We start from the raw sequence: 15,696 nt of genomic DNA on the forward strand, positions 1-15,696 counted from the left end.
ACTGCAATTTCGAATGAAACACTGGAAAAATCATATGAGGTATTGAAATTTTGATTATAACATTGTTTGGCAAAGCAATACGATCAAGCTCCCAAACAACTATTCATATAAGAAAGATGTGTTTCAACATCCAATAAAAATGTATTACGCCAATGTGTACGTGAGTTTTCTTATACTTAAACCTTGCCGTTGTGTAAATATTAGAAGTATATTTGGATTTACTTTCAAATTCTTTTGTCCAAATTTGAGGTGCACAAATGTTGATTTTTTACTCAATTTTTTTTTTTTTATATATGTGCTTGTGGGTGAATAACCATGTACATTTGCAAATATGATTTTTGTTATCTTCGTAATGTGGATGATAATTTGATTTTACTGGAAAAAATTTAAAATTCGAGGAAGTAAAAGGAACATCAAATGCACGCTAGTATATTTAAAAGTACAGATTAGTTTGTGAGACAAAATAAATTTCTTTTCTAAAAAAGATAAATTTTCGTCATTGTATTTTAACGTGCTTTTTAAAATTGAAATCCATATATTAAATCCAGCCAAGGTGTCATTGGAAAATTTGTGATGAGACATGGATAAAGTTTTTCCAATATGAACATCCAAATGGCTATTTAGTTGACTATGTTTTATCCACGTCATATTCTATTATTGTCTACGTTATTTGATTATTTCCACAAATGTTCGTGAATTATGTATTCTTTATATATTGTTTTTAAATGCAGCTGCACTTTAAAGTTGAATGAGATATTTTTCAAAAGTTATCATAATTTTAGAGGTGTTGTAACCGGTGATATATCAAAATCGCGTAACTCAGATTATTTCCTAATGATACAGTTGCTGTCTGTAAAACCACCCGAAAATGGAGATAGATAATCCAAAACGAGAGAACGAATTCCAGAGAGATATTGTTTCATTCAGAAAATAAAGGATTTTGTTTGCACGTGGAGAACGAAGCACAGGCCACTTTGTTTGTAACGCGCGTCGATTCGCCTCCCTCGAATATTGCAAACCCAAAAGACGACAGAAAAATTCGTCAACGGACGGCCAACCACACGACCTACAAAATCCAGGGCATTTCATTCGCGCTTCCACGACTCAATAAGTCCAGCCAATGCCGACCAAAAGGACCCGCCGAGGGTCAGAGCGGCCTGAGCTTCTTCCTTCATGGCAAGCACTCGCTCTCTCACCATCTTGCCCTTCTCAGGGTGTGCAACGGAAATCGCCTAAATCCGAAATCGCCCGAACTAGACCGGATTAGCTGGTTTTGGACGGCTTAGGGGGTCCCGGTCTGATTCCCGGTTCCTATTTTTGGAATGGGTGATCAGACAGTTCAATTTCCGGTTTCAAAGCGGGAACCAAACCAACCAGACCAAATCAATAATTTATGATTTAAAAAAAAAAAAATTCTGGGCAACCCTATTGACGGGTTTGCACAAAAGGAAAATCGTAAGTGCTGCCTACCCAATATCTTTTAGTGGGGAAGAAAAAGAAATCCTGGAACAAAACGTGACTTGCCATGCAACTGCTCCCTAAACCAAAGAAGAAGGAAAAAGGAAGCTACCTGACATTCCTCTCTTTTTACTCCTCTTTCTTTTGTTTTATTTTCAAACTTACATCAAAAGTTGAGAAAAAGCCTCTCTCTCTCTCTCTCTCTCGTCCTCTCTAGAGTAGCATGCTGCCCCTTGCACGTGTGCTCTCCCTTGCACGCGTAGTCTCCCTTTCGTAGCATCTATCAGACGTCAACGTTTTGTACCCGCGATCATAGCCTCGCCTCACGCCTCACTCCGATTGAGTCGTTCGAGCCTCAACGTCAACGCCTTTCCCTCTCGTAGCCTCGCCTCCCACTTAACTCAACGTTGATGCCTTTGCCTCGTGCTAGATGTCGACACCTTTCAAGGAGTATCACTTTAAATTGTAAACTTTAATTGAAGAGAGCTCTTGATCTGAACAACTAAAAGATGTATATTTATTTGTTTTTTTCAATGTAACGACAAAAAGTGATTTGCTCCATTAGAACTGGACTCAACCAATCAGTCCAGTCCTATTAAGCGATTCTTCGGGTCTCGTTCCTGGTTCTTGGATGGAACTTGGTTGGACTGGGAAAGATCACCCCTACAATCCTCACTCTCCATCAATTCTTTGACTCGCTTTCCACCTCCTCTGACCTCTCCAACCCATCCTCCGACTCGTCCACCAGTAGGGCGATCCTCATCTCCTGCACCAACAGCACCCTATTGTGTCGTTGCTTCCCGTAGAGTGGCCACACCAGCATTGGCACACCCGTGCACACCGCCTCAAGCACCAAGTTCCACCTGCAGTGAGTCACGAATCCATCCATCGAGGGTTGGCTCAACAGCTCTACTGCGGGGCCCATTTCTTGACCTCGAGCCCCCTCCCTTTGGTATGTTCCAAAAAGCCCTATGGAAGTAGGGAGGTCCTGTAAGAGTTTTCCTAATGTAAATAATATTAATTGTTATTGTAATTTATCGTTTTACGGGGTTGGTCTAAAATGAGATATAATATTTTTTAATTAGTCTAATATGAAACAGCTAATGTGGGCTGAGTTAAGCCTAGCCCATAATAAAAGGGCTTGGTTGGAAAGCTCAAGTCTTTTTCTCTAACCATAATTTTCACAAGTATCCTCACAAAATGAGCATTTACCTTAAAGGGTGATGGGTTGTGTCGGGAGTGTTGGAGAAATCTCTCTAGAGTGTTTTGAAGGCGACAAAACGTTTCTATCGGTCTAGTCTGAAGTCACATGCGGACCCTTGTACTTAGAGTCTGAAGACTTTCAGATCACCAGACTCAGCACACAAGACTCAAGACTCAAGATTATTCTCATTGACAATTTCTAATCTAGCGACGAAGGCGATCCAGAGCTAAAGTGTTTGGTTAAGGATTTGGTCTTGTCGACGGAGAAGATCTCTGGGCTGGATTTGATACAACGGATTAATTATTCGAAATCAAGATCGTTTGAAGATCCTATGATTGACGAAATATTCTTGGAAGGTTCTATTCTTGGAAACCAAGATCCTGATTGTATGGGCGAACAGGATTGATGGGCTATCGACATGTTCCTTTAATAGCTCGAATGACTTTCTTAATTGATTCTGTCCAATGGGAAGATTGGAAGAATTCCTTTGGTAAGTTTCAACGGGTATGATGGCATAAAGGAGTATAAAAAGAAGACGTTCCAGTTATTCTAGTAAGTGCTCGATAGAGAAATTCCAGTCCGAAGCTCCTTGATTATTAGTCGATTCATATTGAGCGAAACTTGTACACACAAAGAGAGTCTATACTTAGTGATACCTTGAGAGAGTGTAGTAGATCTTCTACACCAAGAAATCAAGGAAGAACAGTCTTTGTAATATCTCTTTGTTCATAGTGGAATCCAACCGGTGGGGCTGTCGGTGCGGAAGAGTGGACGTAGGCTTGAAATAAGCCGAACCACTATAAACCTCGTGTTCAATTTTCTCTTCCCTACTCTCAGTCTTACTTTGATTGTTGTTTGTTTATTGACGAAGAAAAATTGTCTCATTTCTATCAATTGTCTAGTATTGTGCAATTATCATTAGAAATTACTCGTTATACCTATTCACCCCCCTCTAGGTACTTATACTAGTCATATCAATTGGTATCAGAGCTCGTGTACTCACTTTATTTGAAGTGTTTTACTTCAGAGTAAAAGATCCATGGCTAGTATGCTAGCTCCGAGGCTAGTGGAAGGTCAAAGCAATACCAGACCTCCTTACTTTGATGGAAAGGACTACAACATCTGGAAAAACAAAATGAAAGCATTTCTTCGATCAAAGGATCCTCTAGAATGGGACGTTGTAGAAAAAGGAATCACTCCTAAAGTTGCATCCGTCTCAGAAAGAGGGAAATAAACTGTTGAGACCAGCGGAATGTCTCAGGAAGAGATAATCAAGAGACAAACTCTTGATGCAAAAGCTATATATTCTTTATATTGTGCCTTGTCACCCACTGAATATAACAAAATATCTTCTTGTGTTACAGCAAAAGAAGTCTGGGATAGGTTACATATCACCTATGAAGGAACTGATCGAGTAAAAGAGACCAGAATCAACATCCTTCTCGGTCAATATGAAGCCTTCAAAATGAGACTGGAGAATCTATAACCGACATGTTTAGCCGTTTTACAGAAATTGTAAATGGTCTTGAAAATCAAGGACAACCAATTTCGATCCCATGAAGGTAAACAAGCTACTGCGTGGACTCTCCAAGGATTGGAATCACATAAAGACTTCAATAAGAGAGACGCGAAGAATCATGCCACTATATGTCGATGAGCTGGTTGGAACTCTTCGATCTTATGAAGTGGAACAATTAACGAAGACAAAGATCCAAAAGGTAAGAAATCCATTGCATTAAAATCAAATGATGATTCTGATGCTACTGATTACGAAGATGATATGGACAATGAGGAGCTTGCTCTCATGATAAGAAGATTCAGAAAGCTGAATAGAAAAGGAAGAAAATTCAACTCAAAGAAACAAAGCTTTCAAAGATAACGGACCAAGTCATTGATGATGATGAATCAAACAAAGATATAGTTTGCTTTGAATGTAAGAAAAGGGGACACATCAGACCCAACTGTCCTCTTCTAAAAAAGAAGAAAGGAAAAGCTGAAAAGCTGAAAAGCCTCGAAAGGCTCTCAAAGCCGAAACCTGGAGTGATGCAGAGTGTGAAGGAAGTGATGATGAATATGCCAATTTGTGTCTGATGGCGCAATCAGACTCAGACTCAAACTCTAAATCAGACTCAGACAGTGAATTTGAGGTAAGTAATTTTAAAATTCCTGTCAAGGTTTCTAAGTATATTGATGAGCTGTGTTTTAGTCTTAAGACTTCTCTTAAAAGGATTTCCGAACTTAAAAAGAAAACGTTGTTCTAAAACAACGGGAAATGTGTTGAAAGAAAGAGTTAAATGTTTAGACATGAATGTTTCTACTCTTAAAGAAAGTGAAGAAAATCTTTTGAAAGAAAATGCTCTTTTAAAAATTGACTCATCAAATATTTCAAATAAATTTTCAATAGGGTTCAAAAAACTTGAAAAAATTCTTTCAGCTCAAAGACCTTATTTCAATAAGTCTGGTTTAAGTATGACTCAAGGAAACTATTCCCTTGATTGATTTTCCTAAAGTAAAAGAAATAATCAAGCAAAGACCCTCAAGAGAGGCCTACAAAAATCATTTCAAGAAGGTTTTTGTAAAGTACTGTAGGTCGAAATGCTCTCAAGTGTTTAAAATGCAATAGCCCGGATCACTTTGAAAAAGAGTGTCCTATGGTTTGGAAACCCGTTAAGAAAACATGGGCTAATCTTGTTTATCTTACTAATACCAATGGACCCAAGAAAATATGGGTACCAAAGAAAACTTGAGACTCTCTTTTAAATGCGAGTCTCCATCAAAGAAAAGGTAAAGTGGTATCGGACAAGTGGATGTTCAAGACATATGACGAGACTCAAATTGCTTTATAAAGCTCGTTCAAGTAAATGGTGGAAAAGTCTCATTTGGTGGAAACAGCAAAGGAAGAATTGTGGGATTTGAAACTGTGAAAATTGGAAATCTCACAATAAGTAATGTTTCCCTAGTAGAAGGACTCAATTATAATCTTCTCGGATAAGCCAACTATGTGATACTGGTTTTAAGATCTTCTTTCAAGAAGGAATATGTTACGGAATCGGTAAAGACTCTACTCGCCTTTTATGGGTCGAAGGCATGGAAATATCTATCTTCTATATATGAAACCGGATGAATCGCAATGCTTAATTTCAATTCAAGACGAAGTAAGCTTGTGGCACAGAAAGCTTGGTCACATCAATATGAAGCAGATAGCCAAAATCTCATCAAAGCAGCTTGTTCGTGGTCTACTCAATTTATCATACCAAAAGTCTGATCTATGCACCCCATGTATATTGGGAAAGCATGTAAGAAATTCATTTAAGCCAATAAATCATGTCTCTACTAATCATGTACTGCAGGCTACATTTGCATATGGATCTCTTCGGACCAACCGAACCCGAGCATTGGAGGTAAGAAATATTGCCTAGTGATCGTGGACGATTACTCCCGATTTACTTGGGTATATTTCCTTGCAAGTAAGTCTGAAACCTTCTCGTATTTTGAAAAATTTGCTAAAAAGGTTCAAAATGAAAAAGGATATGTCATTTCAAGTATAAGAACAGACCATGGAGGTGAATTTGAAAATCAAGATTTTACAAAATTTTGTGATGAATCTGGCCTCAAGCATGTGTTCTCCTCTCCATACACTCCTCAGCAAAATGGAGTTGTGGAAAGAAAGAATAGATCTCTTCAAGAAATGGCTAAAACTCTTTTAATTGAAAGTAAGATTTCTTCATAATTTTGGGCTGAAGCTGTTTCAACAGCGTGCTATATCATAAATAGAATCTTTTTAAGACCTATTCTAGAGAAAACCCCTTATGAGTTATTCAAAGGCAAGAAGCCTATTGTTTCGTACTTTCATGTGTTCGGTTGCAAATGCTTTATATTGAAAAATGCAAAAGATCGAGTTGGTAAGTTTGAAGAAAGATCATATGAAGACATCTTCCTTGGATATTCTACATCAAGCAAAGCCTACAGAGTCTATAACAAGAAGAGTCAATCAGTGGAGGAATCAATGAATGTCAAATTTCAAGATTCAATGCAAAATGAATCCAGTCAGACTCAACATGAAGAATCTAAACCTGCTCCAGACTCTTCAAAGCTTACATCTCAAGAAGCATCTCGGACTGGAAGACCAAAGATCAAGTTGTTCGTGAAGATTCAAGTAAAGAAAGAGATCATCAATCGACAAATCAACCAAGAATCGGAAGCATAAGTCCGGTCATCCCAAAGATCTCATTATTGGCGAAATTAATGAAGGAATTCGCACCGCATCCAAAAGGCGTGAAGAGTCTAGTCTTTGTGGCACTTGTTTCTGAAATAGAACCCAAAAGCATAGAAGAAGCTTTATCGGATGAAAGCTGGATTGAAGCTATGCAAGAAGAGCTCGAACAATTCGGTATCAATGATGTCTGGGAATTGACTCCTAAACCAAAAGGTAAATCTGTTATTGGAGCTAAATGGGTTTTCAGGAACAAGATGAATGAGAAAGGAAAAGTCGTAAGAAACAAAGAAAGACTCGTGGCCAAGGGATATACGCAAGAAGAAGGGATAGACTATGATGAGACCTACGCTCCGGTAAAGGTTAGAAGCTATTCGATTATTGCTTGCTTTTGCTTGTTATGAAAATTTCAGGTTATTCCAAATGGACGTCAAAAGTGCCTTCTGAATGGATTTATCCATGAGGAAGTTTATGTGGAACAACCACCGGGGTTTGAAGACCCAAAGAAACCAGACTCGGTCTTGGACTGAAAAATGCCTTGTATGGTTTAAAGCAAGCACCTCGAGCTTGGTACGACAGACTAATCTATGCAGGATGAGTTTGAAATGAGTATGATGGGAGAGTTAACCTTCTTTCTTGGACTTCAAGTAAAACAATTGAAGGAAGGAACTTTCATTCATCAAGAAAAATATGCTAATGATCTTGTCAAAAGGTTTGGACTGGAAAAGTGCAAAAAGACCGACATACCAATGTCAAGTTCTTTGAAGATAGACAAAGATGAAGAAGGGAAGAAAGTTGATCAAAAGCTGTACAGGAGTATCATCGATTCACTTCTTTATCTTATTGCCTCTAGACGACATTTTGTTGAGTGTGTGCATCTCGTGCTAGGTTTCAATCGTACCTTAGAGAATTTCATCTCGGTCTGCGAAACGGATTATTAAATACATTGCTTCATCTTCAAGTATCGGTCTTTGGTATCCTAAGAATGGAGACTTTAATCTTATTGGATATTCAGACGCAGATCTAGCCGGTTGCAGAGTTGATAGAAAGAGCACCTCGGAAACTTGCCAATTGCTTGGGAACATGACAATGTCTTGGTTTTCAAGGAAACAAAACACTGTGGCTCTCTCTACAACAGAAGCAGAGTATGTAGCTCTTGGAAGTTGTTGTTCGCAAATTATGTGGATAAAACAACAGCTACAAGACTTTGGAATTGAAGACTCATGCACCGAGATTAGATGTGACAAAGACACCAAAGCGCAATCAATCTTACTAAAAATCCAATCCTTCACTCAAGGGCAAAGCATATAGAGATTCGCCATCACTTCATTAGAGATCATGTTCAAAATGGAGAAATCTCGATTCAATTTGTTGAGTCAAAGAGCCAACTAGCGGATATATTCACAAAGCCTTTGGAGAAGAATCAATTCGTTATCATCCGTTCCAAACTCAACATTTTGAAGCTTGAGGAAATCAAAGTCTAGAGACTCTCAGACTCTCAGACTCAACCATTCACGGCCATAGACTCGTAAGTTGTTTTAATATTCAATCTCGAAAAGGTACGATCTTTCGTTCGCTTATATTTGATTTATCTTTAATTTCCGAGAAAAACGGAATCTTGTCTTTTCAAAAAGATAATCTCTATTAAAAAGGCAATTATCGTTTTTAAAAAGGGGACGACTGTTCACTTTCCTTTATGTTGATTGGTTTTTTCCTTTCTTTAACTGGGTTATATACGTAAGTTGTCTTCTTCGCTAACTCCAAAACCCTAAAAGGCATTCTCCTTCCAATCTGTCTCGATTTCGTGTTCATCTTTGAGAAAGTTGTCATCTTTTCTTGGGAAAGCGAGTCAAGGAATCTTTCAACGACAAGAAACGATGTCTTCTTCTAGAAGGTCTTCAAGAATCGCAAGCGGGGACCACGAGAATGAGGGAGGGTCCTACCCATTTCGATCTCACCGAGGAAGAAGAGTTACCGAGACAAAGCAACGAGCCCGATTCACTCTCGGCCACGTCAATCTCCATTATCTACCCCACGAGTGTGGATCAACTACCACGGAAGAAATAATCGAGGAAGCGGACCTTGTAAGAGTCCAAAACCCACTTTTATTTATAAGCTCTATCGTGCTTTGAAAAGCATAGGTACACCACCGAACTATGTGGATGCCTTCCTTAAAGACAAAGGGTATAAAAATGAGTATATCTTTTTGCAACGGATGGAGGATTTGGGAATTGCTTCCAAAGGAAAGGCCGAGGAAGCACTTGCGAACATTCCAAGTGACCCTCGTGTAGGGGATTTAATCCGACCGACGAATGACGATGATAAACTATTTAGAGAATTCCAACCCAGGATGGGTGTTGCTGCGAAAGTGAAAGGAAAAAGAACGGAGTTGTTCAAATCAAAGGAACAGGAGGATCTGTTTTTCAAATTGTTGAAACGGGGGTAATAAACCCCGGAGCGTTGATTTTGATTTTCTCGGATGCCATCAATGTGAACTTAAAGGAGAAGTTCAATCTGCTTCAACTAGAGCAATTTTGCTCGACACCACGAACGGCTATGCACAATTGACAGCATATTTCTATTCGAATCTCAGCTTTTAGATGCGAATAGAATATCCTTCATGTTCGAGACCAAGACTATGAGGTAGATGTGGACATGTTGGCGAGACATAATTGGAGTTGAAAGAGGACGATATCAACCGATCAAGGTTTCAATCGCTCGTACCACACTGGAACTTGTCAAAGACAGGAGTACAGAAGGAAGAGTTACCTACACAAGAATGCATGCCATCAACATCTTACTGCACAAAATCGTGATCAACTGTCTCAGGCCAAAATCAACATCCAAGATAGACGTGTCTAATTCTAAGGCGAAATTGATGTACGCGATCAATTCAGGGAAGAAGTTCTCTCTTCCTCACACCATTCTCTTCCACATGTACAGAGCAATGGTGAAGGATAAGGGCTAGTTGCCTTACTCAGGTCTTGTGACTAAGATTTTCAGACACTTGAACATTGAACCTCCACATACTCTTTGCGTTCGACCATGCGATAAAATGGTGGTGGGTTTGAAAATGCTGACAAAAATGCGTCTGAAAGAGCTTGATAAGGCAATGGAGAAGTTCAAAGTGAAAACTCCGAGTTAAATCTCATCCAGTCTCTTCGTCGAAAAGGAAAGGGAAGGAGCCCATGGGTGCTCCATCCAAAAAGAAAAGAGCTCTAATCTTAGAGGATGAAGATGAAGATGATGAACTCACTATCTCTGCCTTGGCTTTGAAAAGACTCAGTCTAACTGTATCCGAATCAATGGAACGACAGGAGAAAAGAAAAGAAGCAGAGGAACAAGAACATAGAGAAGCGAGAGAGAGAAGAGAAAGAAAAAGAAGAAGAGGAGAAAGAAGTTGAAGAAGAAGAAGAAGCAAACAAAGAAAAGTCTGCAGATGAAGCTGGAGAGAAAGGCAATCAAGATTCTACCGAGCATGACCATCACTATTCCCCAAATGAGGCCTTAGAAACAGGGAGATGACGAGCAAGGAAGGACTACACCATATCATGATCACAAAGTGAAGGTGTGAGTCGCTCGCAAGCAAATCCGTAAGATATTCGGCTTCTCAAATGCCCGAGGAAGGACATGACACCTCAACACTAAATTTGCGCGATTACACCGAAGTTCCATCGTCCGCCTTCACTCCATCGATAGAGCAAATGCCAGCACGCACGGACAATACCGCAGATTTTCGTCGTATCCTTGATCTACTTCAATGCAATGCGGTCAAATATATGCTTTGGAATGTGAACTTCAAGTCCTGAAGAATTCGGACAAGCGTCTTCTCACCCCGTCGGATCAAATACAAGACCTCGCTCATCAAAATCAAGCAAATGCCAAAGGAGTAGAGGTGACTCGTCTAAGGGAAGACTTGAAGAGGCTGGAAGGTGTCGTATAGTCGATGGGAGATTTCCGATTGTGCGTGTTCCCAAAGCGGACTTGACTCTTTCTCACCTTTTTAATGATGACAAAAAGGGGAGAATTGCCAGCTTTGAACTGAACTAAACTTTGATTTTGAATCTGTCTTTAATTTCAGTTTGTTTGGATATTTATTTTTGAGTATGACTTGAGTGTGGTGGACTTGGTGAATTTGACTGACTTGAGTGTGTGGATTTGAAATTGACTGTTGCATTATTTATATCAAGTGTTATTGTATGTCTTTACTCATGAAAGACTAACCTATTTTCTGTGGATGCACGAGTCTAGTTGAGTTATTAATCTTTATGAGATATCCATACTGCTTGAGTAATGTTTTGCAGGTCAAAGTTGTTCAAATCTACGGGAAAGTTTTGTCACCATCAAAAAGGGGAGATTGTTGGAGAAATCTCTAGAGTGTTTTGAAGCGACAAAACGTTTCTATCGCCTAGTCCGGAAGCCGTAGACCCTTGTACTTAGAGTCCGAAGACTTTCGATCACCAGACTCAGACACAAGACTCAAGACTCAAGACTATTCTCATTGACGCTTTCTAATCTAGCGACGAAGGCGATCCAGAGCTAAAGTGTTTGGTTAAGGATTTGGTCTTGTCGATCGGAGAAGATCTCCCGGCTGGATTTGATACAACGGATTAATTATTCGAAATCAAGATCATTTGAAGATCCGATGATTGATGAAATATTCTTGGAAACCAAGATCCTGATTGTATGGGCGAACATGATTGATGGGCTATCGACATGTTCCTTTAATAGCTCGAATGACTTTCTTAATTGATTTTGTCCAACGGGAAGATTGGAAGAATTCCTTTGGTAAGTTTCAACGGGTATGATGGCATAAAGAAGTATAAAAAGAAGACGTTCCAGTTATTCTAGTAAGTGCTCGATAGAGAAATTCCGTAGTCCTAAGCTCCTTGATTATTAGTCGATTCATATTGAGCGAAACCGTACACACAAAGAGAGTCTATACTTAGTGATATCTTAAGAGAGTGTAGTAGATCTTCTACACCAAGAAATCAAGGAAGAACAGTGCTGTAATATCTCTTTGTTCATAATGGAATCCAATCAGTGGGCTGTCAGTGCAGAAGAGTGGACGTAGGCTTGAAATAAGCCGAACCACTATAAACCTCGTGTTCAATTTTCTCTTCCCTACTCTTAGTCTTACTTTGATTGTTGTTTGTTTATTGACGAAGAAAAATTGTCTCATTTCTATCAACTGTCTAGTATTGTGCGATTATCATTATAAATTACTCGTTATACCTATTCACCCCCCCTCTAGGTACTTATACTAGTCATATCAGGGAGAAGAACTTGTGCATGGATCATCGCTTTTTCGCTTCCGCATAAAAAAACAATGGATTCCAAAACATGTGCATTAATTTTTCTACTCGATTATCTATGCTTTTGTTCTAGTTATGGAGATCATGGGATTGCACGTTTTGTATCTTACAAGACCAAGTCCGGGTCGGATATTATCGACATGGTGGCCTTTTGGTTCTTGTCCTTGGTCGGGTGACGGACCACCCACAAGAACTGTTGACCGCTCCTCTCCAGCCCCGTGGCTATTTCCGTCAACTATTCCACCGAGAACACGCCAAAGCCCCCGAAACACAGGAACACGACGCTCCCTCTTGGCTGCGAGTTCAGCCACGTGAGAGATCTAGCGATCTGCCATTGTCATCTCCCTTGCTAGAGATCAGTGACCCGATGCAGTAAAGCCGTTCTGTGGGCTCGCCGGGCACACACTCGCCGTTCAAGATGGCTCGTATAGCTCTGGGCTGCGTGCTTTTTGAAGTCGTTGACTATGATCCCAGCAGAAGTCTGCATCTCCAGGGATGAGTAGGCCTTGTCATAGCGATCCTGCATTGGCTTCGCAACATCAGAGGGCGGTATAGGCGGTGAGCCCGGGACATCTATGGGGGCGTCAAAGTCTTTAAAGCTCTTGGCAAACTTGTCGTGAAAAGTTGGGACGTAAAGGAAGAAGTTTAGGTAGCCGGCGCCCGAAGTGAAGAATCAGTTGCAGGGGATGTTGAGCTTGCGTGTGGTGGCGATAGCAGTGACGCAGAAGAAGTCGATGATGAGGCCGTGAACGACATGGTTTTCGGAGATAGAGGTGAGGACGCGGCGGACATTGGGGTTGTTGAGGCGGAGGAGCTCGTTGGCGAGGGTCTTATAGTTGGGGGAGTTGGTGGAGAAGTTGGGGGTAGGGTGGTGGCAGGGAAGTAGTGGAAGGCAATGGAGGGGACAGTGTCAGAGACAGAGGCGATGTAGGCGGTAGTGGAGCCGGTGTCGTACGCTTGGTTGGTGCCGAGGATGTGGATGGAGAGGGAAGGGCGGTGGGTGAGGAGGAGCTTGCCGAGCTCCACCAAGGCGATGAGGTGGCTGATGGCCGGTGAAGGATAAAGCACGATTGCTTCCTTCATTGTTTGGGTTTTGTTGGTGTTGCTGGAACGACGATGGAGCTCCCTGAGACTGAGGGTTTTAGTGAGATTGGTTTGTTTCTTTTTAGTCTGGTTCACAATTAGTCTTCTCGAGATCGAAGTATATTTGATGCGTGAGGGAACGGCTGACACAATCAGTTGAAAATTTACTTATGTGAGGTTAAAGTATCGGCCCGATAGAGCTTTAAACGTGGAGAAATTTTGATATGAGTGCAATGTGTATAATAAAATTGGATCTGGAATATTGTAAATAAATAACTATTTTCAATAAAACTTTGAATCAAATAGCATCTCTTTGGAAACATTTATATCGATTGACAGACATGCTGGGTAAAAAGAGAAAATGACTGGAAATTGTTTATATGAAATGTGATAAAGAAAATTAGTCATAATATTATGAAGTACAAATACGTTATTACGTTAATGATGATTATAATGTAACCGAAGATGTAATTTGTAACGCATTTCTTATATATATTATTTAATTTCTAAGGATGCTTATGAATTACTTTTCGGACAATTCAATAATCAATCATAGTGAATCATATTTAAGTTTAGAAGCTAAACATCATCATTAAACATTTTGCCAAATTTCATAATCATTAAAGTAAGAGATAAGTGCACTGAAAATCTTAAAATTTATAACTAGTCCTAAAACTTTTAAAAAATACAATTAAATCCCAAAACAACCGATAATTGCTATGATTGGTGCAATCGAGGCATCCATTAACATTTAGACAAATTGACGATGTTACATAATGACTCAATTGTACCAATTTGTCAAGTTTTAGGACTTGATTGCGTTTTGACGAAAGTTTTAAAATTCAATTATACTTTTACAACAAGTTTGAGAACTTTCAATACTCTCATCCTTTAATCAAAAGCAAACATTTTTTCTCTTTCTCATCAAAACTTAAAATGTTATTTAAATGTCAAAATGTTATGAAAAATGCATACTTTAATTTTCGTGCCAACAATTATATACTATGACGACTTCAAATCTTGTGAATTAAAAAAATATTCAAATTGTGTGAGTTGCAAGATATTGATTAAAAAAGAAAAGAAAATACTAGATGCCCCCGTATCTCTTACACAAGGGATGGTCGTGAACAATATATTCAAGTTTTGTAAAAGATATCTTCAATTTTACATTTAGGCTCCATTTATTTAGCGAAAAAATAGATGATTTGGACACATTTTCTAAAAATAATCACTTATATCAGTTTAAAAAATAAATGAACAAGAAATGTTTCCATTGTTTACAAAAATTTTACACATAAATTATTGACATTTTTTATCGGCTAGTTATTTCAAAAAATACAAGAGAACCCCATGCTTTTTGTAACATAAAAGGGGAGGTGATTTAATATTAGTCGCAATCCTCATGCTTTTTGTAATTATCCCTTAACAAAATTTGTCTCTATGGCATCATGTATGCTATGCATGCGCTAACGTAGAGAGATGCCAATAACTTTCTAACATCATATGAAAACTTAGGCTTTGTCCTAGTAAATTTTGCGTGTGCCTCTATTTCATTCATAAAATTTCACGTGTCATTCTTAATTCTTTTTGCTTGTGAGAGGGAATGTAGAAATATCCGAGACCCCTTGACTTGCGGGTATCAATTTAAGTTTTTGGATTGGACTCGGCTTTTTAAGGCTTTGATTGCTGCAATTTCAAATGAAGCACTGGAAAAATAATGTGAGGGATTAAAATTTTGGGTATGTTTGTTTGGGAGAAAACTCTATGATAAAAGAAAATACTTTTTGGAAAATTATTTATTGGGAAAATGGTTAGTTCTCCTTTGTTTGATGATATATGATCAAAAATGTTTTCTTTGTTTAGATCTCATTTGGAAAATGAGAAAATGACAATCTCATTAGTCTGCCCGTGAACGCGCTCATAACTTGCCCCCTAGCTCAGCAATGACTTGTCTCCCCCCTTAGCCCATGCCTCTGAGAAAATATTGAGTGCCTTTCAAGTGCCAATGTGGCAAATAAGAAGGCTTTTAAGAGTGCAACACGTGTCGCGTATGGGGCCCAATTTTCAGGGCATTAAAAGCTCCACTCTCTCTCTCTCTCTCTCTATGTTTGCCCCCTACAATGCACGCTCTCTATCTCACCCATGTTGAAGCAGAGGCGGAGGCCGCCCGGTTGTTCGTCATACGAGCCATTGCGCCCTCGCAGATCTTCGAACCACTGCACCCAACCAATGAACTCCACGGTGACGGAAGAGGCAACCTTTTGAGGTGGGGGTAGAGACGTGTAAAGGTTCGTCAAACAAGCCACCGCACTCAACCGACGAACTTTGCGACGGTGGAGGCAACTTCAAGGCAGAACCGTGCGGTGATGAAAGAGCATTGACACAAAAAGAAGAAGAAGAAAGAAAGAAAATGAAATGATGGC

General features: G+C 39.5%; 1 protein-coding gene across 1 annotated transcript; it reads right to left on the reverse strand.

Annotated features, from left to right (window-relative positions):
- Positions 1 to 12,296: 12,296 nt before the first annotated feature.
- LOC104415328 (UDP-glycosyltransferase 88B1-like) lies at positions 12,297 to 13,273 on the reverse strand. The gene is made up of 3 exons (XM_018868007.2): positions 12,890 to 13,273; positions 12,597 to 12,800; positions 12,297 to 12,425 (listed from the first exon to the last, which is right to left on the reverse strand). Exons 1-3 carry the CDS (start codon positions 13,271 to 13,273, stop codon positions 12,297 to 12,299), a joined length of 717 nt encoding a protein of 238 aa, XP_018723552.2.
- Positions 13,274 to 15,696: the final 2,423 nt, after the last annotated feature.

This window comes from Eucalyptus grandis, chromosome 1 (assembly GCF_016545825.1).
Source record: "Eucalyptus grandis isolate ANBG69807.140 chromosome 1, ASM1654582v1, whole genome shotgun sequence".
NCBI classification, from domain to species: domain Eukaryota; kingdom Viridiplantae; phylum Streptophyta; class Magnoliopsida; order Myrtales; family Myrtaceae; genus Eucalyptus; species Eucalyptus grandis.